This window comes from Macrobrachium nipponense, chromosome 21, assembly GCF_015104395.2.
Source record: "Macrobrachium nipponense isolate FS-2020 chromosome 21, ASM1510439v2, whole genome shotgun sequence".
In the NCBI taxonomy this organism is placed as follows: domain Eukaryota; kingdom Metazoa; phylum Arthropoda; class Malacostraca; order Decapoda; family Palaemonidae; genus Macrobrachium; species Macrobrachium nipponense.
The window spans coordinates 41,631,620-41,656,204 of record NC_087212.1 but is presented as its reverse complement, the minus strand read 5'-3'; the positions used below and the strand labels follow the sequence as shown (position 1 = coordinate 41,656,204).

Here is a 24,585-nt window from a genome sequence, read left to right as displayed (position 1 = left end):
GAAGATATGCATATGCTTATGGTATAAGAAAAATTTTTGTTAACAATTTCTGTATCTTCCATAGGAAGCTGAAAATTAATATTTCCCACTAGGTGCAGGCCTCTTTTTCCTAGGACAGTTGTAAAAATATGCTAATTTTAAGAAGTTATAGGTGTTTTAATTTTTGTTTTATTTTATTCTGTAAAATTATAATTACAGTTCAGACAATACCATAATAAATAAGAACTAAAACCAGGAGCAAATTCTGAGTATATATTTATTGTAAAATTTTTACAACACATCCTTCGATGGGAAGTTGTGACAGTCCCCTTTACCACCTCTAGCAAGACTGAATCTTTCTCAGTTCATTCCAATTCTTGTACAGCAATCTGAAGTGTTGCTAATGGTGATAAATGGAACTAGGAATATATTCCCCCGAAAATTCATTCAAACTGTATCTTGAACACAAATGTATGCTACCTGGACTTTACCACAAAGCTATATGTAAACATACATGTACGTTACCCATCCGCAAGGGGTTACTGCAAGAGCAGAAAGGCAATTAAGCTAAAATCACAAAGAGCAATAAAGCGAAGATAAAAAAAAAAGACGTGATAGTGCTGTTGAAATGCTGATGCAATGGAACTACACAACAGAATGTGTGTATATAAAAGCAGAAAGATCAGTCACACTGAGCATGTGCAATTTTTCAGGATAATGGTGAGGCTGGGATTAACTCTATAAGGAATAAGGCATCTTATGATAATGGGTTGCAATCAACAAAGAAAAATATAGCATGCAGTAAAGCCATACAAAGGAAATTCAAATAAAATAATCTTAATCACCAGTACTAATAACAACAAATTCATCAGCACAAAATGAACGTCACAGGGAGGCACACCACATCTTCAAAAAATTTTAAAATGTGGGCCTCACCTCAGATATCCGTTCAAAAATTCATCATTTGTGACACCAGCCAAACTTAAAAGTAAATAACAATTTCTGGTGAGTAGGAAGTACTTTACTATGTAGTGTAATCTTACCCTATGACTAGAGAAATACTGACTGTTACTGTACCTTGAATAAATGATGCTGCATCTTCAGCAGTAGGATTATCATGAATTGTAGCCAAAAGACGAACCTTTAGTTCTATGCACAGTTCATGGGCAAGATGGCTAATTCGAAGGTATAATTGATGAGCATCATGAGACATCAACCTGTAATATTTATGCAAAATGTACTTGAACAATTTTATTCAAGCTAAAATAGTGGGCACAACTAATTCCTTACAACCACATCTATCATTATCATAAAAAAAGGTGACAAAGAAAACAGAAAAATCTGGAATCACCTAAAAAAACACAAACTAAGTTTTTAAAATAAAACACTGATTTCTTCATATAACACATCAATCATGCATATGCCCACACCCATGGTCTTTATCTAACTAACAGAACAAGAATGGCAGTCTCAAAGTTCACATGTCAACTAGACCAGTTACATAAATCACTTTCCTAACGTCTCAAGTAGTTTGGAAATGAGGCTGCATGAAACAATGGAGTCCAGAGAAGGGAACTTACAAGGCTGATGAGTTTATGGGAAAACAACTGCATACTTGTTTTAGAAAAACTCAAATTGTTTCACCACAAATCATTCAAGCACATATAAACCTACATCATGACTGAGCATCTTAAGTGCTGATATGTATCAGTGGGATCCAGGGAACACTTAGAAATAAGAATGAATTGGAGACCATGGTTCACTTAACTCAGAGGTTTGTCCTAGATAAATATGTGACCATAGTACAAGCCAGGCCCCTGCACTGCAATAGGTATGTTCAGGCTTGGAAAATTAATACAACTTCCGTGTGAAACACAGGCTATTAACCTACGAAGGATGAAATGGCAAATTTTTAATCAATTTGCATTTTTCATAGCTTACAAACCTTAGGTCTTAACAATAGGATAATCTTCTAGCACCATCTGGAAGCCAGTTAAAAACAATCAAAGACTGTAAAGCAAAGAATCTGTAGCATCTGGCAACCCATACATATACGAGGTGGAAGCTGGTCTTTCTTTGACCACAATGGAGAGAAGATGCATTGTGCTTTCCTTCCCAAGTCGGTTGGTTTGTTTGCCCACTATTTCTTTGCAATTTCGAGTATGTGTGTGTGTCTATCCTTTGATCATGGATTCCTCCAAGAGTTCCAAGCCCCATCATCGTATGTGTCCAGGAGTTCAGGGATGGTTTTTGGCTTCTTCTGTTACAGATCCCAATGCAATTTACAGTAAGTGATGTACACATTTTTTGTTTACTATAATCTGTGCCAGGAATGTCATGGAGGGCTTTCTACAGGAAGAGGGAACACCAGATGGTTTTTCACATCCCCAAGCGGACATTTCGGCATCTCCTTCCAGTAGTCTTCCTCCTGCATCTTTTGTTACCTTGTCCCTATCATTTTCCTCCATTGATTGTAGGTAATGGTGATTACCTTACATCTTTCCCCCAAAGATTAAATTTGGTTTGCCACTAATACCAGTCTTAATAAAGATGTGAGTAGTGATGATTACCTTACATCTTTCCCCCAAAGATTAAATTTGGTCTGCCACTAATACCAGTCTTAATAAAGATGTGAATAGTGATGATTACCTTACATCTTTCCCCCAAAGATAAAATTTGGTCTGCCACTAATACCAGTCTTAATAAAGATGTGAGTAGTGATTACCTTACATCTTTCCCCCAAAGATTAAATTTGGTCTGCCACTAATACCAGTCTTAACAAAAATCCAATCATTTGAGACTTAAATCTGACAGATAAAAATCATAAAAAATTAAGCAACTGACGTAGACAGAGCTCTGATCCCAAGAACCTCTACTCACACCAGCACTACTTCACCCTCTGTCACATTACTTTGCTTTTAGAATGACCTGCCTCAGCCAGTAGGAGAGAGTTCTTCTTGTGATATGCCATGGAGAGAAATATTCTGGTTTCATCACCCCTAGATTTTCTAGTTTTCATCACTTCTAGAAAAGAGCAATGGAAGGTACTAAGATGAAGGGTGCTATATACTGATCTTGGCTTCTTGCTGTTTAAGTCATATAAAAAGTTGGATTCAAATGTCAACTTCATTGAGGTCCAACCTCTAGCTTATGAGATTCCATCTTCAGTGTCAAATCCAGCTATGATCCTTGATGAGATTTATGCAGTGGTCTGGTACCTGAGGGAGGGTGGACCTATATTCCTTAGCAGTAGGAACAGACTGCTTACACTGCCAAGAAAAAAATTAAAATAAACTACCTGTACTAAAGGAGTATAGTATGGTCACCCAACTTTACCTTGTAGAAGATTTAGAGATTGTTGAAAAAGGACCTACAGAATACTGCAATGGCTGCAGCTACCTCTTCTGAAAGATCTCTCTACAAGACCTTATTAGACAACTTCCATGTATGAAGCTGTAGCATCTTGAGGTAGCCATATTATTTTATATAATGAAGTGTCCTTGCTTGTGTAGTGTGACTAGCCATCAACATGGATACTAATTTGGCAAACCACTCTACTGCAGGCAAAAGGGCATGTTCCTGGATTTCTAGAGCCTGACCATCACCAGCTTCACAAGTTTTAATGGCATGATGGTGAACATACATAGGTCATCATTCCAAGGATACATGATCACACCTATCTTATATGTTGCCAGATCCAACTGGCTTGAACAGTTAATCAGAAACTATGGTTCAGGCTCATCATGAAAAGATCCACAAACAGCATGGGAATCTGATGCAATAGAGGCTTGCAAATCTAAAGATTCATTGACAAAATGATGGCATGACCTGATTCTATCAGTTTTGACTGAAATTTTATGCTATCATGTTTTGCCTTCTTGGAACAAACCTTGGAACTATTCAACAATGTTTCTACTTACAGAATGACATCTACCACCAATAGGCATCTTTCCCATTATAATTTCCCATTCAGGCCTAAGATGACAACCTTTAACTCAAGGAAGATTATGAGCTGCCTCCTGTCATACAACATCCAAACTCATGCTCCTTGTTTTTAATGTAGGTGGGCTCCCCAATCATGACTCAACTCATCCATAAACAATATCCCCAGGAGAGAAGAACCAATGAAGTTCCTTCAAGACATCTAACACTACATACTACTGGATAACTGCCCGGAACACACTGACAAACCTAATTTCTCTACTAACACAAGATGCTCAATCTATCTACAATTCCTTGCACTGGTTCAAAAACAAAAAAAGCTAATATACATTCCATTCATCCACATTAACTTCAGGAAATTTATTTTAATGAGTCACGTTTTCCTCTTGTGGAGTCTGATAGATAATGAGTTCTTTCTTCTCTCATTTCTTGTCCACCTACATACCCACCTGGTCCTGATCTTCATTCATCCAAATTCTCTTTGATTACCCAACCCTTCTTCAAGACTTCAAATATATATATTCTCAACTTACAAATTTTAGTTGTAAACAGTAATTTCTAATACTAAGTCATACTGTATCTAATTTACATAAGACTTAACTCTGGTTTTTCTCTAAAAACTCTTTAGTTAATTATTAACACTTAATAAAAGGAAAATTATCTACTTACATATTAGCTAAAGCTTTAATTCTATTAATTGAAGGCCTGGAACGATGTGCTGACCCTTGGGTTGACTGTGGTATCATTGAGCGGTGAAGCTGACGCAGAGATGATCTTAGTTCTGCCCAAACACCAACAATAACACTACCACCATCCTCCGAAGCCTCAGACCTGTAATAAAAAAATATAGTTTTAATTACAATACTTAGGCTACTGGTACTAAAAATAATTCTCACCGAATAGATTAAGAACTTATTCTGTATACTAAATCTATGAAGATATACAGTAGTGGTACCTGGTTTACATATAACAAAAGTAAATAATTATTCTTATCGTTTTATTAATACAATGTAATTATATTTTAAAAATTAATTTTCACATAATTTTTGCATGATAATTCACCTTTCCAGTACCACATTGCATACTCATTGTTTATTATTTATGTATTTTCTCTTTCATTTCATACATTCTTACATTTCTCACAACTTCTGGACACCAGTGTAAACATGAAAATACAGAGGGTACAACATTCATCAATTCTAGCTAAATGACATATACGTACTATACGTACTATATCCCATACTCTAGCGCTGAGCATAAAACATGTCACAAAAATGATATTGTCATGATACAAAGTTTTATACATACTTACCTGGCAGATATATACTTAGCTATAGACTCCGTCGTCCCCGACAGAAATTCGAATTTCGCGGCACATGCTACAGGTAGGTCAGGTGATCTACCGCCACTGCCGCTGGGTGGCAGGAATAGGAACCATCCCATTTTCTAAGACAGATTTTCTCTTCCACCTGTCTCCTGAGGGGAGGCTGGGTGGGCCATTTAATAGTATATATCTGCCAGGTAAGTATGTATAAAACTTTATTGTATCCTGACAATATCATTTTTATACATTCAACTTCCCTGGCAGATATATACTTAGCTGATTGGCACCTTTGGCGGAGGGTAAGAGACAGCTAATTACTGAATAGACAGGGAACAACATACGTTGTAGGTAACAAAAATATAAGAAACCTTGGTTCCTACCTGTGTCGGCGAAAGACTTCATGGCTACTGCCTAGGAGCTTACATCGCCTCAAGAGCCTCAGAGAGGTAGTGACCTCATGCTAAGAGTTCTTGATGGTCTGTCGACGGGGTCTTATCCACTTACTCGACAGAACCTAAGGATCTTTGTCAAAGGGGTCCTATCCACTTACATGACAAAACACCTTGCCATATGGCATCATCAAGGAGCATAACACCGATCCCGATCACCTGATCCTAAAACCGGGGTTAGTACTACGATTGAAAAGAGTTATCCCCCAAACATCCTTTCAAACGACCATAAAAACTCAAAACCAAATAATTTTATAGTTAAAAACAATATTATTAAAGGATCAGCACCAGCTCCCTGCCCCAGCACGGTATCCGCTGATACATAAGGTCCAAGAGAAAAGCACTTGTCATAAGTCACTCTGACATCTTTTAAGTAGTGGGAGGCAAATACCGAGTTGCATCTCCAATATGTTGCTGCTAATGTCTTTCATTGACATATTTCTATTAAAGGCTAGGGAAGTTGCAATTGCACGGACTTCGTGTGCTCTAACCCTAAGCAGCTTAAATGTTTTCTCCTGGCATTTCATGTGAGCCTCCGTTATCACATTTCTCACGAAGAATGCTAATGCGTTCTTCGACATTTGCCTCTTCGGGTTCCTTACCGCGCACCATAGGCTCTGATTACAACCCTGAAGTTGACTCTTTCTCTTCAGATAAAACTTCAGTGCTCTGACTGGACAGAGAGACCTTTCTGCTTCTCTACCCACAAGGGGAGAGAGGCCCTTGATTTCAAAACTTCTGGGCCAAGGTTTAGAAGGATTCTCATTCTTGGCCAAAAACAGAGGTTGGAAAGAGACAACAGCAGAATCTCCTCTAAAACCTACCCGAGAGTCTAATGCATGTATCTCACTGACCCAATTGGCCGTCGCGAGGGTCAAGAGAAAAATGCACTTTCTCGAGAGGTCTCTAAAGGATGCCTTATCAGGTGGTTCGAAAGTATCCGAAGAGAGAAACTGGAGGACCACATCTAGGTTCCAACTTGGAGTGATAGAGGACTTAGACTTTGTAGTACCAAAGGATCGTATCAAATCATGGAGATCCTTATTGTCCTCTATGTTAAGGCCCCTGTTTCTAAATACAGCCGAGAGCATACTTCTATAACCTTTTATGGTAGAAACAGCTAAACGTGATTCCTCTCTAAGGAAGAGAAGGAAATCAGCAATTTCGGTCACAGAGGTATCGGAAGAGGACAGCTTCTTCGACCTACACCATCTACGGAAGACTTCCCACTTCGATTGATAGACCCGCAGAGTAGAGGATCTGCGGGCTCTGGCAATTGCGCTTGCAGCTTTTCGAGAAAAGCCTCTCGCTCTGACAAGTCTTTCGATAGTCGAAAGGCAGTCAGGGAGAGAGCGTGGATGTTTCCGTGATATCTCTCGAAGTGGGGTTGTTTGAGCAGATCTGTCCTCATGGGAAGAGATCTGGGGAAGTCCACCGTCCATTCCAGTACCTCTGTGAACCAGTCTCGAGCGGGCCAATATGGGGCGATGAGTGTCAGTTTCGTCGCCTCCGAGGAACGGAACTTTCTTAACACTTCCCCCAGAATCTTGAAAGGGGGAAAAGCGTAGGCATCTATGCCCGACCAGTCCATGAGAAAGGCATCTATTGCTATTGCTCTTGGATCTTCAACAATGGAGCAAAAGTTTTCCATCCTTCTGGAGAGGAACGTGGCGAACAGGTCTATCTGAGGCTTCCCCCAGAGAGACCAGAGCTTTCGGCAGACTTCGGAGTGGAGTCCACTCTGTTGGAAGGACCTGGTTCCTCCTGCTGAGTCTGTCTGCTCTGACATTTTTGGTCCCTTGTACAAACCTCGTCAACAGTACAATGCCTCGTTCCTCTGCCCATATCAAGAGGTCTCTCGCTATCTTGTATAGTGTGAGCGAGTGAGTTCCCCCCTGTTTTCGGATGTAAGACAGAGCCGTGGTATTGTCCGAATTTACCTGGACTACCACGCCTCTGACCTCCGACTCAAAGTTCTTCAAGGCTAGATGAACTGCCATAAGTTCTTTTACATTTATATGCCAGGACACCTGTTCTCCTGTCCAGGTTCCTGACACTTCCTTCTTTCCTAGAGTTGCTCCCCATCCCGTTTCCGAGGCGTCGGAAAACAACACTAGGAGAGGGTTCCGAATCGCAAGGGATATACCTTCGTTCTTCTGAAGCGGGGTTAAACACCACCTCAGGTGTAATTTTATTTCTTGTAGAATGGGAAACTGATCCGAAAGATCCCCTTTCTTTCTGTCCCACATTCTTTGCAGGTAAAATTGCAGAGGTCTCAGATTGAGCCTCCCTAGGGAAACGAACTGCTCCAGCGACGAAAGGGTGCCCAGAAGACTTAACCATTCCCTCGCTGAGCTTCGTTCTTTCCCTAAGAAGGTTGAGACTTTCTCCAAGCCTCGAGCAATTCTGTCTTGCGATGGAAATGCTCGAAAACCCGGAGAATCCATCTGAATCCCCAGATAGACAATGTCCTGGCTGGGATCATCTGAGACTTCTCGAGGTTCATGAGCAGTCCGAGTGAGCGAACGATATTCAAAGTCGTTTCCAAGTCCTCCAAACATTGTTGTTTTGATTTGGCCCTTATTAGCCAGTCGTCCAGATAGAGGGATATGTTCACCCCCTCCAGATGAAGCCACCGTGCTACGTTCCTCATCAGGTTGGTGAACACTTGAGGAGCCGTAGACAGGCCGAAGCACATGGCCCTGAATTGAAAGACCCTTCCCTGCATCATGAATCGTAGATATTTCCTCGATGACGGATGCAGAGGGACGTGAAAATATACGTCTTGTAGATCCAAGGAGGCCATCCAATCTCCTGGACGCTGAGCCGCCAGAACCAAGTTGGATGTTTCCATAGAGAACTTCTGTTTCTCTACGAATCGGTTCAGTGCGCTCACATCCAGGACAGGTCTCCACCCTCCCGAGGCTTTTGGTACGAGGAACAGTCGATTGTAAAAGCCCTGAGTGTGTGGATCCTGTACTAAATCTATGGCCTCCTTGTCCAACATTTGTTCTACTAGTTGAAGAAGGGTCTTCCTCTTGACAGAGTCCGCGTACTTCGCCGACAGTTCCCTCGGAGTAGACGTCAAGGGAGGTCTGTCCCTGAAGGGGATGATATATCCTCTCCTCACAATTGAGAGGGACCAGTTGTCCGCCCCTCTCGACGCCCATTCTTCTGCAAAGTTCAGAAGTCTGGCGCCTACTGGTGTTTGGAGGACTTAAGGTTCACTTGCTTTTCTTGGTAGGTCTAAAGGCAGAAGACCTACCTCTTCTTTCTGCTCCTCTCTTCTTAAAGGAGGATCTAGAAGACGAACTCCCTCGAAAGGGCGGCTTTGGGATCCGTCTCTCCCCCTTCATGGCAGGAACAGCTGTCCTCGGCCTTTGGGTTGACTGAACCAGAAGATCTTGTGTCGCCTTCTCAGTAAGTGAGTGAGAAATATCTCTCACTAACTGAGAAGGGAAAAGCTGGTTAGACAGAGGAGCGTACAGAAGGGACGACCTCTGTGCCGGAGAGACAGCTTTCGTAAGAAAAGAACTGAATACAGTTCTCTTCTTAAGTATTCCCGCCCCGAAAAGGGAGGCCACTTCTCCCGATCCGTCTTCCACTGCCTTGTCCATACAAGTCAAAATACTATTAAGGACATCGGGGCTCAGTTGTTCATTGTCTTGTGTCCTCTTGGCCATCACCCCAAGGGACCAGTCCAGAAAGTTGAAAACTTCCAAGACATGGAACAATCCCTTGAGGAGATGGTCCATTTCAGACATTCCCCAAGTTGTCTTGGCTGAAGATAGAGAGTGTCTCCTCGACGCGTCCACCAGCGTTGAAAAATCTGCCTCTGCAGTAGCTGGGAGGCCGAGTCCCATTGCTTCGCCTGTCTCATACCAGATACCCCTCCTCCCAGAAAGTCTGGAGGGAGGGCAGGTAAAGACAGTCTTTCCCGCCTCCTTCTTGGAGTTAAGCCAATTTCCAAAAGACTGCAAAGCCTTCTTCATGGAAATTGTCGGCCGCATCTTCAGGAAGGAGGACGACTTTGAGGTTTTCGCGCTCGTGAAAAGCGACCGAGGAGACGGAGGAGCGGCAGGACTCAAAGAATCTCCAAATTCTTGGAGCAAAAGCGCAGCCAACGCTTTGTAGTCCGATAGTCCAGCCTCTTTTGATCTTCAGTGTCAGAGACATCTTCCAATGCAAGTTCCCCCGGAGAATCATTATTAGCCGAGGGAGAATGTCTCTTCTCGCAAGGTGAAGGGCTCTTCGCAGAATCAGCTCCCTCCCGACAAGGGCGACGGCCGCCTGTGCGGCATCTTGCGTCCCTGTCCGGCGAATGCCGATCCTGAGAAAAAACCCGATCATCATCTAAGTCCTCCTGACAAGAATGACGGCCGCCTGTGCGACATATTGCATTCTTCTCAGGAGACAGCTGTGCTTGCGGCAGATTTCCACCAGAAACGGACATATCGTGAACAGGACGACGGCCGCCTGTGCGGCACCTTTCGTCTCTGTCCAGAAAAATCCGCTCCTGGTCCAAATCATAAAGAGACGCTTCCTGGTTGATTTCTCCGTATGATTCTTTTGAGGAAAATCTTGGCGCTTGGTGCTTAACCGTTGCCGAAAGTCTGGTTTGTTCAATGCGCTTGGACGTATCTGTCCGTCTCGGACCGTGTCGTCTGTCCAAGCTGTACACATATGGAACTTGGCGCTTGGCTGGTGTCATTCCAGTACAACACTTCTGCCTGTCCGTCTTGTCCGCTTCTGGCGCCTGGACGGAGTTGCCTGCGCACGACGTTTTGTCCAATCCAGGCTGTCTGCCTTGTCAAGGTTGTCCGCAATCGGCACGAGTCGCTTGGACATAGTTGTCCGCATAGGACATATCCGCCTGTCCGGGCTGTCCGCGTCTGGCGAATGGTGTCTGGTTGGCGCCGTCCGCGTAGGACACTTTTTCCTGTCCGAGTCGTCCAATTCTGGCGCCGAGCACCTGGGTGGTTCTGTCCGACTCGGACACTTTTCGTCATTGTCCGTATGTGGCGTCTCAATCCTATGAGTTTTCGTCCTTCTTTCTTTATTCCTCTCTATACACGTACGAGGAGTAGAGGAGATAAGTCTGGAGTCCGGAACGCCCGTAGGACGAGATCTCTTAACAGGAAGAAAATCGTCCTTTCTCCTCGGAAGGTCTTTTCTCAATACTCCTACTAAAGAGGAAATTTGTTCCTGCATTTTAAGTAGAATGTCCATCGCGGTTTCTTCCTTTTCTTTGCCATGAATAGGAGAATGCGCTCTGGAAGGCGTAGGAGATCGAGATTTTGTCCTCTTGGCTCTTTTCCTCTCGTAGGGAGAATCGTCCAGGAAACGTTCCAGGCTCGAGTCCAACGTCGGAGCTTTCCAACTCCTCTTGATCGGACGCGACAGTTCGTCGGAAGTCCATCCACTTCTTCGAGGAGACGAATCGGATGACGAAAAGCACTCTTTTAGGATGCCCTTCCAATGGCGATCCTTGGCAGTCTGGGACGCTACAGATTCTGCCGAGGGGACGCCTGACCGGTGGGGATTCTCCGTAACCTCCGTATGACTGTCGACATTCCTTCTCCTCTGGGCCTGGGAGCTTGGAAGAGGTCTAGGTCTGGGAGCGAGACAGAGCCGATCAGACGCACCCTCCATTACACTGGGGACACTTATGTCACTTTCCACATTCTTACCTTTAATAGCTTGCATTTCAAGCTCCATCCTTCTTAATGCGGACTTCAAATTTGCAATCTCCGCAGCAGAACTTGCAACATCTGCTACAGGAGAGGTTGATACTGCATGTGAGGATGCAATTAATTGGGGGTTAGTTATACTAACTGGCTCGTTAGAGCGAGATCTACTCATGCTTCTAGAGACAGCCTTTCTAACCCTATCTCTCTCTAGTTTCCTTAAGTAGGAATCTAGGGTCTTCCATCCTTCCTCATCCATATTCACACATTCATCACACGTGTTATTTCTAGTGCATTCATATCCCCTACACTTCTTGCATACCTTGTGAGGATCTAACGACACTTTCGGTAGCCTCACCAAACAACCCTCATTCACACATCTTCTAACTTCGCAGCTAGAATCAGACATTTTTGAGCAAAATCCGAAGCCAAAATCCAAAAAACGTATGCCAAACCACAGATCCAAATACGTCACCAAAAAGACAGTCCAGAAGATCAACGGCGATGAAAATACGAAAATCAAGTGAGGAGGTAACAACAACGATGTTGTGGCTACCCGCGACAGAGAAAATCTGTCTTAGAAAATGGGATGGTTCCTATTCCTGCCACCCAGCGGCAGTGGCTGTAGATCACCTGACCTACCTGTAGCGTGTGCTGCGAAATTCAAATTTCTGTCGGGGACGACGGAGTCTATAGCTAAGTATATATCTGCCAGGGAAGTTGAATGTATAAAACCAGTGTTTTTGGCTTCACATAACTTAGCGCCCCATAATGAGTGCGCTCTAGCTGAAGTACTTGTTGACATATGATCAATGAGACAACCTTGAACGCATAGTGGTCAAGCAGTTGTAGGAGAGAATTTGCACTACGTATACTATACAAACTAGGTGTTGGACCTGTCCCATAAGTAAAAAAATCATGCAGATTCTTTTAGAAATGGTATATTATGCAGTACTACAAGGTACTTGCATACTTATCGTAAATGCCTGAAAGTCAACACCATGTAAAGGCAAATAACAAATGGCAAGTGCATCTTGGTTTGGTTTTCTTTATACTACTGTATTGTATCACCAATATTTCTGGTGTTATCTATTTAAAAGTAAAAATGAATAAATCATGTCATGTTTCAGTAAAAATTACAAGGTCTTTGAGAACACGGAAGTAATATAATGGAAGTGATTTGGCCTTATTTTTCTGCTGTGTAACACTTGATTGGTGTGGCCAATGAGTGATACCAACAGGTAAGGTACATTAGTTTATACAGGCTAACTATAGGAGTTAACCCTTGATAATTCTAAAGTTGAATCACAAATATCTTTATTTTCTGCATTTGGGAAAGTGGTGCTACCTTAGTTTTGGGGGTTGCCTTATCAGGCAAAGATGGGCCTAAGCATGAATTACACCAAAGAATTTTGGGGGTCAATTTATACACAAGATCAACTTAAATGCTGGCAAATACGGTACAAATACAGTACGTACTACATAGCTACCCTAAATATTTTCTTAGTATAATCTCTTCAATTACGTGAATGCTATGCAAATATAATTTTTGTTATAGAGTAGTACTGCTTATAAGAAAGAATGGCAAACATAACCATTATAACAGTGAACTGTTTATCGAACAACTAAATATTTTCTTTTGCTTAAGACTTACCCTCTCAAACAAGACTTAGTAGGGATACTGCTAGGCAACCAGGGGCATACAGAAGGCACACTGGCAAATTTACAGCAATGCAGGAGATGGAAATACATATAGAAGAGCTCAACCTAATGGCAGACTGATCAATTTGGAAGGCAAAGTTTGAAGCCAAAAATGGGACTGTATGTTGAAAAAAAAAAAAATTTTGTTTTTATAGATAAACAGTAGAAAACCAACAAAAGAGTAAAACTAGGGCTCTAAAAATGCATATGGCAATATTATTAATGTCCAATTTGCACACCGAGGAAAACACATAAAAAATTCTTAATGATGTACGGTATATATTTCTCTAACATTCAAAAGAAATAAACTATTACAGAAAACAGACTTAACAGAGGAAATGGTAAAAGTGAAAGTAGGAAAACTAAACCCAAGCAAGTCCCAAGGTCCTAATGGATTCTAACCTAGAGTGATCAAAGCAGCAGAAACAACTGCTAGTTACTTCTTAGGACATTTATCAACATTCTTATACGTAAGAAATGTAATAAATGACTGAGAGCTGCAAAATATTCAAGGTTTCAAGAGATGAACAGAAAACTACAGGCCATGAATTCCATCACCAAGAAGATCATGTTCAACCAATATTTTGAATTTCTTCTTTGACACGCTAGTACATATAATGCAAGTAAAGCAATGAAATTCTAATAAAACTTGAATTTCAGATCTCAAGCCGGATTAGAACTTGTCTCTCCCAAGTTGTAAGGTAACAACTCTGGTAACTAACATACGTGGTATGTAGTTACATGGAGAGAGAGCTTCTTTGCATTGTTGGGATGTCATCACCACTTTTTGTGCCTACTTTCTATCTACCTTAAGTATACTTCCATACAAGGCTCTCTTGTAATATGCTGGTATCCATGATTTGTTAATGACTTTTCACATGACATATATAAATATTAGGCTGATAATTAAATCAGCTCTCAAGCAGTACCTCAAATATACTGCACTTCCATAAAAAACACTCAAAACTGTTGTCGTTTTAATCATATTTTCTGATATAGTATAAGGCTTCTACAACTGTAATAAAATCAAATTCTGCTCTCAAGCAGGACTTGAACTCATGTCCTGTAAGTTGCAAGCACATACATTTTAATTTTAATAACCTAACTATGTGAGAAAACTTTTTTCTTCAGAGATTAAAAACTTGGATTTACAGATGGAATTTGACATGGTATCAAATAAAAAAATTAACATTAAAAGAAGAAATATCAAATTGAAAAGAAATTTGTATTTTTCCTAACACATGCACCTACACTTCAGTTATCAAAGGGTCACAGTTTTCTAAGCAAAATTTCACAAGTGGTGTCCCTTTGGGTTCAGTACTTAGCCTTTTGCTCTTCATTATCCACAGAAATAACAGACTGGGCTGACTAGCAAAATGAGTGACTTGCATGACACAAAAATAATACAACAGTTACCAGAAGACCAGGTAAACAGTAAAATTGCAATATCATTAAAATTTGATAAATGCAAGGTAATGTGCATAAGTTATAACACAAGAATGCCAAAGTATGACCTACTTGGCAAGACAGAGCTTTTAATCATGAGAGGACTCTAGGAATTAATATCACTAGTAGCTTACAACTTTCTATATAATATATATACATATATATATTTTTCCGTTTACTGGACCTCATTTTTAGTAAGCTGTCCAAAGGCACTCTTCCAGAAGGGCATAGAAAACTAGAAGTGAAACAGGCAAAAGCAATCAAACTAAGACTACTATGAATATCAGAGGCAGCTAGAAAGTTTACTTTACTCTATAAAAAAGCACTGATTTAGAGGTTAATAGAATGTTTACTCTATAGAAATAATAGAATGTTTACTCTATAGAAAAGCACCGATTAAGAGGTTAATAAAGAAGAAACAGCATTTTCAAGATATTCTAAGGTTTTAATAATTCACTACAGGAATCTATTGACCCTAATCAGAACTCAAACTAGATCCCATGGATGGAAATTGCATTGAAAAATATTTAATGCCAGTAACTATGGGAACTTCTTCACATCCAACAAACTACCTGTTGATGATAAGAACAGTACTCTTCAAGAATTTATTAGATCAAGTGATCAATGCAAGTGATTTATTCATTGTTAATTGTAAACAGTATTTATTTCTTAAATTTGTCTCCTACAATGAACTATTAAGTCAGAAAAAAAAAACTACATATCTGACCACTTTTTAAGAAATCTATCAATAACAAATGCACAGCCCACTCACAAACAAAAAGTAAGATGAAAGCCAAACTGAAAGTTAATTACAAAAAAATGAGAGCCAAGTCTGAAAACCTCTGTAGATTGCCAACCAGTGCCAAAGGTTTGATGAACCCAAGAATCCAAATCTCCTGTCATTTTTATTGTATTTAAAACAAATTTCTTAGCAATATAACAACATTCTATCAACAAATGTACATATCTACTTTTACTGTTGTTTAATTTTAAATACCTTTGACCATCTGAATCTACTTTCCCATAATACATGTATTATACTGGTACTTTGCTAGTATTATTTACTAATAATTCTATCGATTCAAATGCAACTGTTTGCAATCTTTCCATCAGAACAAATGTAACATATACCTTCAGCTATGTACCCCAGTACTCATAAAAATTTCAGATTAAATGCCAATCCTACAGAATTACAATAAAGGTGTTCTCAAATGCATAACTCTTTTGTCCAATACAGTGGTCCCCCAGTATTCGCGGAGGATGCGTACCAGACCCCCCCCGTGAATAGTTAGAACCCGCGAATGTTTGGAACTCCTATAAAAATGCTAAAAACAGCCTATTTTGTTAGTAAAAACTCAAGAAAAACCCACTAAAATTTTCATACTTGGTTTTTAAATAATTTTATCACAAAAAGTGCATTTTATGATGAAATTCATCAAAAAAACTAGGAATTTGTGGATATTTATCATAGAAAAATACTGCGAATGCGCGAATTTTCCGTGAATAATGCGGGGAAACGTTCCCAAGTGAAACCCGCGAATGTGTGAGTCCGCGAATCTGGAGAACGCGAATACGAGGGGTCCACTGTATGCCCAATTGTTATGCAAAACATATACCATGGGAATTTCCCTAATAGTATACAAAATTCTTCTTAAACTCAACAAAAGTGGGAATGACAACCCCCAACAATTCCCATCAATGACAGCAAGAGCAATAACCCCATGTTGGAGTAGTTCCCACAACAGAAGAATCAGAAAGTGGTATACTTCCATTAACATGGACAGCTAAGTAACAACTGACAACCATAAACTTTTATCGTCCATTCTCACAAATAATCCTTCACTGAAGCCATTACCCCCATTACTATCCACACAGCACCTACCACCACAACATCCTCCAAACCTCCATTCTTCCCCCTGAATCAAAAAAGCTTCTCTTCTCTCACCAACAATGTCCTACCTCATACATCAGTTCTCAACCCACTGTACTCCTATAGGCTGAAAAAACCCAAACTCAACCTTCCCCTCAAACCCCCTTACCTAACCCCACTTCCCTTTCTCCCATCTGGCCATAGTTAAGTAACAACAGAGGCTAGGTCAGTCTTCCTTGTGGTTGCAATAATGGTTACATATTGGTAGTAAATATAGTGATTATATATATATATTATATATATATATATATATATATCTATATATATATAATAATATATTATATATATATATAATATATGATATATATATATACTTAAAGAAACAAGGAAGATGCACGTGACTTCATAAAATAAGCAAATCCCACAGGAAAATGATAGTCAGAAATCCAAGCGCTTTCGACAATGTCTGAGTAAAGACGAAAGCGCTTGGATTTCTGACTATCATTTTCCTGTGGGATTCGCTTATATATATATATATATATATATATATATATATATATATATAGGTTACCCTATAGGGAACATTGGAATATTGCTGGCATGGATCAGCAACACAAAAATTGGTGAAATGTCCTACACACCACCCAGATCTGACTAAAATTAATGAGATTTGGTATCATGGCTGCCCAGGAATGCTCTAAAATGAGATGATCATTGTGATGTATAACATCCAAAACATGACTAAAAATACATACCTATGGCACAATATAAAAAAATTTTCATAAATCCATCCTAAAGAACACAAATCCTTAATTACTCTATGGTTTTCTCATTCAGTACAACAGCCATCAATGCACATGCAGTGGGATGACTCCATATATGAAAAGGAACAACTGATGTCTTTTTTTATGGATACCTTCACCAAAAACAGTTGACAAGCTAAAGGCTTGTGAGGGAGTGGGGAGCCCACCCACCCACTCTGTAAAGAGTATCAATTTTTCCTTACAACAGGGACAAATGTGAGGTTGTTACAAAAACATTACATATCTAATTAGGTCAGTATATGCACTCCAGTCATTGTTAGAACTGTTCCTCTGAAAAGAAGACAATACAGACAGCAATAATAACAGCCTGTGCAAAACAAAAATGTTTGAAGTAAGATTAGTTCACACCAAGAATTAGAATTCAGCCATTTCTTTTTGCACTAATTAGACCTATCGATGTAATGAGTGAAGGGATTAGGGATGAAACTCTATGGGAACTATTATACAGTATGCAGATAAAGCCCGCCACTAACGTGCAGTTATGCCTGCGCAGTTATAACTGCACAGTCCAACTGTGCAGTTATAACTGAACGTTAGCGTGGACAACCTGCGCAGTTTTTCTGGCCTGCGCAGGCGGCCTGGGTAAACAGCTCATGTCAATCGATGAACCTCAGGCCAAACAGCTGCACATGCGCATTGGAACATTAATGTGGTGGAGGGAACTTTTTTTTTACTCAGTTCATTGTCCATCTGCGGGCAGGTAACATATACTAATGAGGAACATACCTAAATTGATGATATATTGGATTTACTTGTTTTTAATAATTAATACAGAAGTCAGAATAATATATATTTATAATTTTGCCATTTTTCCACAGGAAAAATAATAGTGTATAATGAAGGCTGACAGTGGCTGCATCATTCTTGAATGTCTTGTAGATTTCATTGAAATCTATATGAATGCGATTTTGCTTTGACTAGTAAAATCCAAAGACTATCATGACAGACTAAGCCAATGTATGTTTATTCGTGGTTATAAACAATGTATGCAGGACAGTTCCTCAGTGAGAATAAATATTTATTATGACAAAATAATGTAAAACATGAAGAAGCCTATATGTCTATTCATGATTATGACCATGTATGTAATTAGTTTTTAAAATGAGAGCAAATTAAGTGGTGGGCTTTATACAATTACTGGGACAGAGGCCGAACAATTGCAAATAAGGCTAAGAGAGTGGTAGTAATCTCTTGAATGGGGTGGTGAGGTAAATGTGGGTAAAATTGAGGTTATGGTGTCTGCAAGATGGTTGGGGAAATGTTACTTGTACCAAACAGAAGAGGCATTATGTATATTACATATTTAAAACAAGAAGAGAATTTAAAAAACTTATGATCTACTTAATGTCAGCAGGAAAGCTGAGGCTGAAAGTAGTATGTTAAAGGCAGCCTTTAGGAAAATGGGGGGGGGGGGGGGGGGGGGGGGGGGGGGGTTTTTTTTTTTTTTTTGTTTTTTTTTAGTATGAGTAGTGTCACAAAATGTCTGACAAAACAAACACCAAACCAAAAACATACATATTCCACTATAATCTGGACAGTCATGAAGTAGTATGGCCAGAAACATGAGCATGAAGAATAGAGAAAGAAAAGAAATCAGGATGCCGAGGTGGATTTTGAGGATCTTTCTGAACTGCAGGGGTAGTGAGGGTTACTGACATGAAAAGTCTAGACTGAGATGGTATGGACATGTGGTAAGAATAAGTAAGGAGGAAGCAGTGAACAAGGTTTTAGGAGTAAATGTGAGTGATCCAGACCAGGAGGATTTGGCAGAGAAAGGTTTTGGGGAGAAAGATGATTTTGATAAGAACAGTTGGAGAAGACTTATCAAGGCAACTGACCCTTTTAGGATGGAGATAGCAACAGAGATAAAGAAGACATTAATAAAGAGTATTTGTACACATAGGGTAAAAAACCGCATGGTACATGGGTGGACCATGTACGATCAATGTGTACAACCCCAAGAAAAGTACATTATAACGCGTCCTGACACCGGAGTAGAGGTCTTTAGCTCCGTTTCTCGCCAACAACAAGTCGCGTCTGATGCCCATCTCCGATGTCAGGACGCGTTATAATGTACTTTTTTTTGGGGTTGTACACATTGATCGTACATGGTCCAACCCTGTACCATGCGGTTTTTTACCCTAATAGTACTGAAGAAACTAAAAGTTACAATGTTGAAATACTTGTAATGCAAAGGAATTTGGGCACAAAGCAGAAAGAATAGTACATCACAAATGCCATGAAAATGAAAGGAGACTTTATAAGACCACAACAGTTTAACAAGGAAAAGAAACACGACAGGACTTATGCAGCACAGTGCTTAAAGTTAATCAGTAAATTCCATTTTGGTTAACACACGGAAAAAAGGGAAATCATATAGTAAGCCTTGCACCTATCTGTAAGGAAATACTAGGCAGTATCCTTGCAAACTTCTTTCACGGAGAGACCAAAAAGAAGCAACAAACCAGAAACTGCACCTTATACAAGGTTAGAAGTTTACCATAAGGTTTTCTGGGTACCTTTAGAGGATGCATATTTACATAGTGTACTCTTGCTCTAGGTTAATGCCACTATTACAACAGTACATATTCATGAATAAGGGCAGGGAAAAACATCCTACCTTTTGCAAGCACAATCATAATTTTGTGGTGCATTATTTTCAGTTTTCTCTTCGACTGGTATCTGTAATCTTTCCACATCCGATGGCAATTGTAACTTTTCAACTTCTGACGGTACGGGTAACGTTTCATTTGCAGACGAGACTAACTTCTCACCTGCCACTTCACTCTTAATAGAATTATCGTCTTTTACAGCGTCAACACTTTCACATTCTACTGCCTCTGTTACTTCTGAGCTGCAAATCACCTGACTAATTTGCATTTCTGCACTTCCATCCATAACTTTTCCCTCCAAGGATAGGGTCTCCAGTGCAGCCAGAGTTTCACCAATATCACTAATGAATTTGGGGCCCTCTTTCACCAAGGAGTTTGGTAAATTAATGTCCTCTAAGCTTTCAATCATGTCTCCTGATTCACATATTGTCACAGCCCTCTCTTCTGGATTTTCTAATGGCAAAACACTTTCACAGTTTCCTAACTTTGACTCGCATGCAGACGTCAAGTCTGCTACTGGCTGGGTATAAGTCGGACTTTCTCTCTCATCCTGGGAAGCCGTTTTGATGACAGGATCTTCTGCTTGGACCAACTCTTCTTTGGTTTCTTCTGACAAGGTACTGCCAGTCATTATATTGGATGTGGGTTCCGTCATTATGTTTGATTTGCTTTCGTCACCATTCTGAGATGTCAATTCCTCCAGCGACCCCACCCCTAGGATACCTGAATCTGTTGGTATTTCTAATATACCCAATCCATTGACAGGATCTAATGCTCTCAATTTCTCAATTGTGCTGCTTGGAACTGTCAGACTTAGCACCTCTAAATTATCTACATCAAATGCTCGTGACGGATCTGTAACATCATCAATTTGTGTCTTAAACTCGACTTCTGACATTTCCGAGGAACTAATGAGTTGCTTAAATAGTTTTCTTTTCTCAGGCCCTATATAGCTTAATAAATCTGAAGCATGAGTGGAAGCAGCTGACAGCTGACTCGTCGACGAGGAGGAACCCTCACTGGCCGTGGTCATGTTAGAATCAGAATCAGGAGACGAGACTCTCTCATCCTTCATATTAGTGTAAATGGGTAACACCTGTTCTGAGGTTGTAACATCTATGTCATCCCCCCCACCTTCCAAAGCATCTGGTAAGGAGTCTACAAACTCTAAGCCATTGAGACCCCCGTCGTCCAAATAAGACGACTGATGTAGGATTTCATTGATGAGCTCTGACACCTCAAAATTAGCCTCGTCGTCACTCCTTTCGTCATTATGATCGCCGTGAAACTTATCCAGGTCGAAAGAATTGCAAATTGAATTAGAGGTCGTGGATGTTATTGTGGGGCTACCGTCTTGCGCCTGACTTATCCCGTTCATGAAGACTTCGCCGTTCTCCTGGCCTTCGTGGGCGTCCTCCATGCTCATTCTAGATTTTGCCGAACTAAAGCTAACACTCGATAAGGAGGACTCGGATAAAGTGGGCTTAGGGAGGAGATCACATTCCTGATTTTCGTGTGACTCTTCTGCCTGTGGCTGCTTGGCAAGCGTCTCCTCCGTAGTTCCACCGCCCACTTCCACTTCACTTCTAGAGGTTATGTTTGCCTCCTTGCACACGTCCATGACTGAGGTGGGTGTGTTGAGGCCTTCTACGAAGACCACTTCCCTCTAATGGGTTAAACTTGATCAAATATGAACTAAAACTATACAACTTCGTCAGCGTGTTCTTTCCCGATCGTAAGTGCACACTGAGAAGAATGGTTATTGATAGGGTCGAAAGATGGCAGCACTTTTAACATGACAGCAAACCCTTCGTGTTCATCAACATAGTATTTTTTGTAAAATACTAAATATTTTTATCCATCAGCCCATTTAGATATCAAATTATAATAAATTTAAACTTTTAAAAGTAATATTTGACTTCATATTATGCTTTCAAATTGTGCATTTTCATCATTCAACTCATCGTTAATCGCGGGTGTTGGTACGTCTGTACTCCAGTGTTTACAATCATGAAGGAGAATTTGTATTATTCGCCGATTCTTTTATTGATTGTGATTTCTCTTCGCGGATTAGTTTTGGGTGAAACAGTTTCCTCAGGCGACAGTAATCCCACGTCTGATATATGCATCCCACATTCACCGAAAGTCAATTGTTCCTATTTGTAAGTTCATCTGCTTTTGTTTTGAAGTGACATGTCAGGGTAGGGCCAGAGAAAAGTCATACTAGCTACCTACCTACTACCTAGAACCTACCTACCTGGTAGGTAGCCAAGTTCCCCTGAACCCATTTGGAAATTGTATTACCTAATTTCTGTTTGTTACACCGACTTACTACTGTTTTGGTATTCATAGGAGGAGATCTATTATGAGAGACAGGTTACCTAGTAGGGGTAGTAGGTACTACCTAGGTAGCTACCCACTACCTATTCTTTGATACTTCACTCGCCAACCACCCATAGGTACCTCTACCTTGCTAGGTAGTACCTAGAATTCTCCAAATGGTTACCTGTGTTTTTTTTAATGCTCTGACCATTAACATAGGCGTGAATCAATCGTGTGTGTGTGTATTCCCCACCCTTTTATGCCTAGGTAGTATCCAATATTGATAGTAGCTACCTAACTAGGCTATAGGTACTCTGTTTTTTTCCATCTGTCCACCTACCTGTAGTGTTTTCGCATGGCAATACTGCATCCCAGGCTTTAAATACTAGTTATGCTATGTGTAAGTTTTAGGTAAATAAAAGGATATCTGGGAGTACATTTGCAACTGATAAGTGTTTTAATAAACTCCAGTACGCAAATTACACCATTAATATTCGAAATAGGATACTATTATTATTGTTGAATGTAAGCAATGTAACTATGTAAAGCCCGGAATGCAGTGTTACCATACGCAAACACCACAGGCGGATGGACATGGAAAAAAACAGAGTACAGTCACCAGGACCTTTCCTGTCCTAGTGGCTTTCTGTACCTAATACGAGTTTTGCCTCCACCTAGATTACTACCTACTAACTTGATCTAGGCTCCCATCAAAGTTGGAGTTTATCCAAATTCACTCGTCCCTAACCTAACCTAGGGGCTGGGTCCCTGCCTGGTTGGTGAGTTAACTCCCATCCTAATGATCCTCAGAATAATAAATCTTAAGAGTGAAATACAGAAATTCATCTCAGCCAAGGCTAGCCTTGTGCAGTGGGTTGTACCTGACGATGGTACACTCCCATTACGGTAAACAACCGCATGGACTGGCCCAACACACCGACGGTCACGGATGGCCACCCTCCGAAAAAGTACTTATAACGCGTCCTGACACTGGAGATGTTCATAAGTCGTGACTTCTTGTAGGTGAGAGACGCAGCTAAAGACCTCTACTCTCCTTTCGAAGTAAGTATTTTCTCCAAAGTTAGAAATTAAGGCCAAATTTAAAGCCTTAAACAGAGGGTAGTGAAAAGGGTGGCCAACGCAGTGCAAATTTCACCAAAATGCTTTTGAAATTTTTACTTACGCTTAAATAAAGAAGATTGACGCCACCTCGATGTTTGCGTAGTCACTTGTGTCAACAAACTTCCTATTTACTGTGATAAATCGCAGACTGCTTTTACCCATAGACGCTGGGGCACTTTCATCACAACAATCGGAACACGGTCCCTGGCCACAACGTTTTTAAGGAAACTATTGTTTTGTTAGAAGAAGGCGATGAAGCGTGCACTAGATAATTTTTTAAGTAAATAGTAAAACATCAATATTTTACATATTTATGATGATTAATTTGAAAATATTCATTATTGAAAAAGTAACTCGATTCTGACTCAAATTTAAATAATTATTTTTCGGAATTAGAACGTTCTTTTAAGTCTTGTGTTATGACGTCACGACATCTTGACTTTCGTACCAATTGTAAATGAATTGCTATACTCAACTTTCTTGCAGAACAGTTTACCAGTTATGCAGATTGTTATCAGCTATTCATGTAATTGTTATAATCATAATGCACATATATATCTTTATTATTTACTTTTTGGATATATGAAGATGTTTTACTGCCGGATTATCGCCGTAGTGTGACGCAATCGCTTTCGCTCCCTGAGCCTCTGTCTGTTTTCGCACCATAAGAAATTAATGGGGCCGAATTTGCAATGACCAGAAGGTCGTTAAAAGATGAAAGTTAGCACTGAGGAGCATATGTTTTGATTGAGAAAAATACAAATTTATACAATAGCTAGCTTGTAAAAAATACTTGATTACAAATAAACTTGATTGACAACTAAGCAGCATACCTACTATGGGTTTCAGAGACAGTGGAAGCACGTTTTTTGGCAATACTTCTGTAATGAACACTCGTATCAGAACGAGATTTTGCTATAGTGTATTACACCCAGTGCTGTAATTTATAAGGGTATCGTGAATCACGAATTGTGAAGAATAACGACACTTGTCCTTGTACCAAGAGACAAACACTCCATTATCCAGAAATGGATACGAACATGTGTAAAAAGCTCCACCTACCCTCTCCCCCCACCTCCACCGCCACCCCTGTCCTTCTTCCTTCCTTCACCTTCCTTTCTCTCTCTCTCTCTGTTGCCAATTGGTATATGTTCACCCTCCAAACTGGTTATAAGACTTACACAAAATGTGGAAATTGGTGAAATTAGCCTATGTATTAAAGTATATTATAAATATTAAAGCATTTTATCATTATAGCTTACTATGACAACTAGAATTCATGGAAACAGTTTTATGATAATGCATCA

The 24,585-nt window shown here is 40.2% G+C and overlaps 1 protein-coding gene and 1 long non-coding RNA gene across 3 annotated transcripts in view; one reads left to right on the top strand and one right to left on the bottom strand.

The window, feature by feature from the left end:
• The window catches only part of LOC135197962 (uncharacterized), a 58,532-nt gene extending 36,928 nt beyond the window's left edge, over positions 1-21,604 (bottom strand). For both annotated transcript variants that reach the window (XM_064225261.1, XM_064225262.1), the window contains exons 1-3: positions 19,843-21,604; positions 4,591-4,752; positions 1,057-1,196 (exon numbers count right to left, since the gene is read on the bottom strand). In XM_064225261.1, coding sequence (XP_064081331.1) covers positions 1,057-1,196; positions 4,591-4,752; positions 19,843-21,455 — 1,915 coding nt within the window. In that variant the 5' untranslated portion in view covers positions 21,456-21,604. The remainder of the gene's footprint in view (positions 1-1,056; positions 1,197-4,590; positions 4,753-19,842) is intronic.
• Positions 21,605-22,002: 398 nt separating this feature from the next.
• Positions 22,003-24,585, top strand: part of LOC135197963 (uncharacterized) — a 25,355-nt gene continuing 22,772 nt past the window's right edge. Inside the window, exon 1 of the long non-coding RNA XR_010310702.1 lies at positions 22,003-22,094. This is a non-coding gene — a long non-coding RNA (uncharacterized LOC135197963). The remainder of the gene's footprint in view (positions 22,095-24,585) is intronic.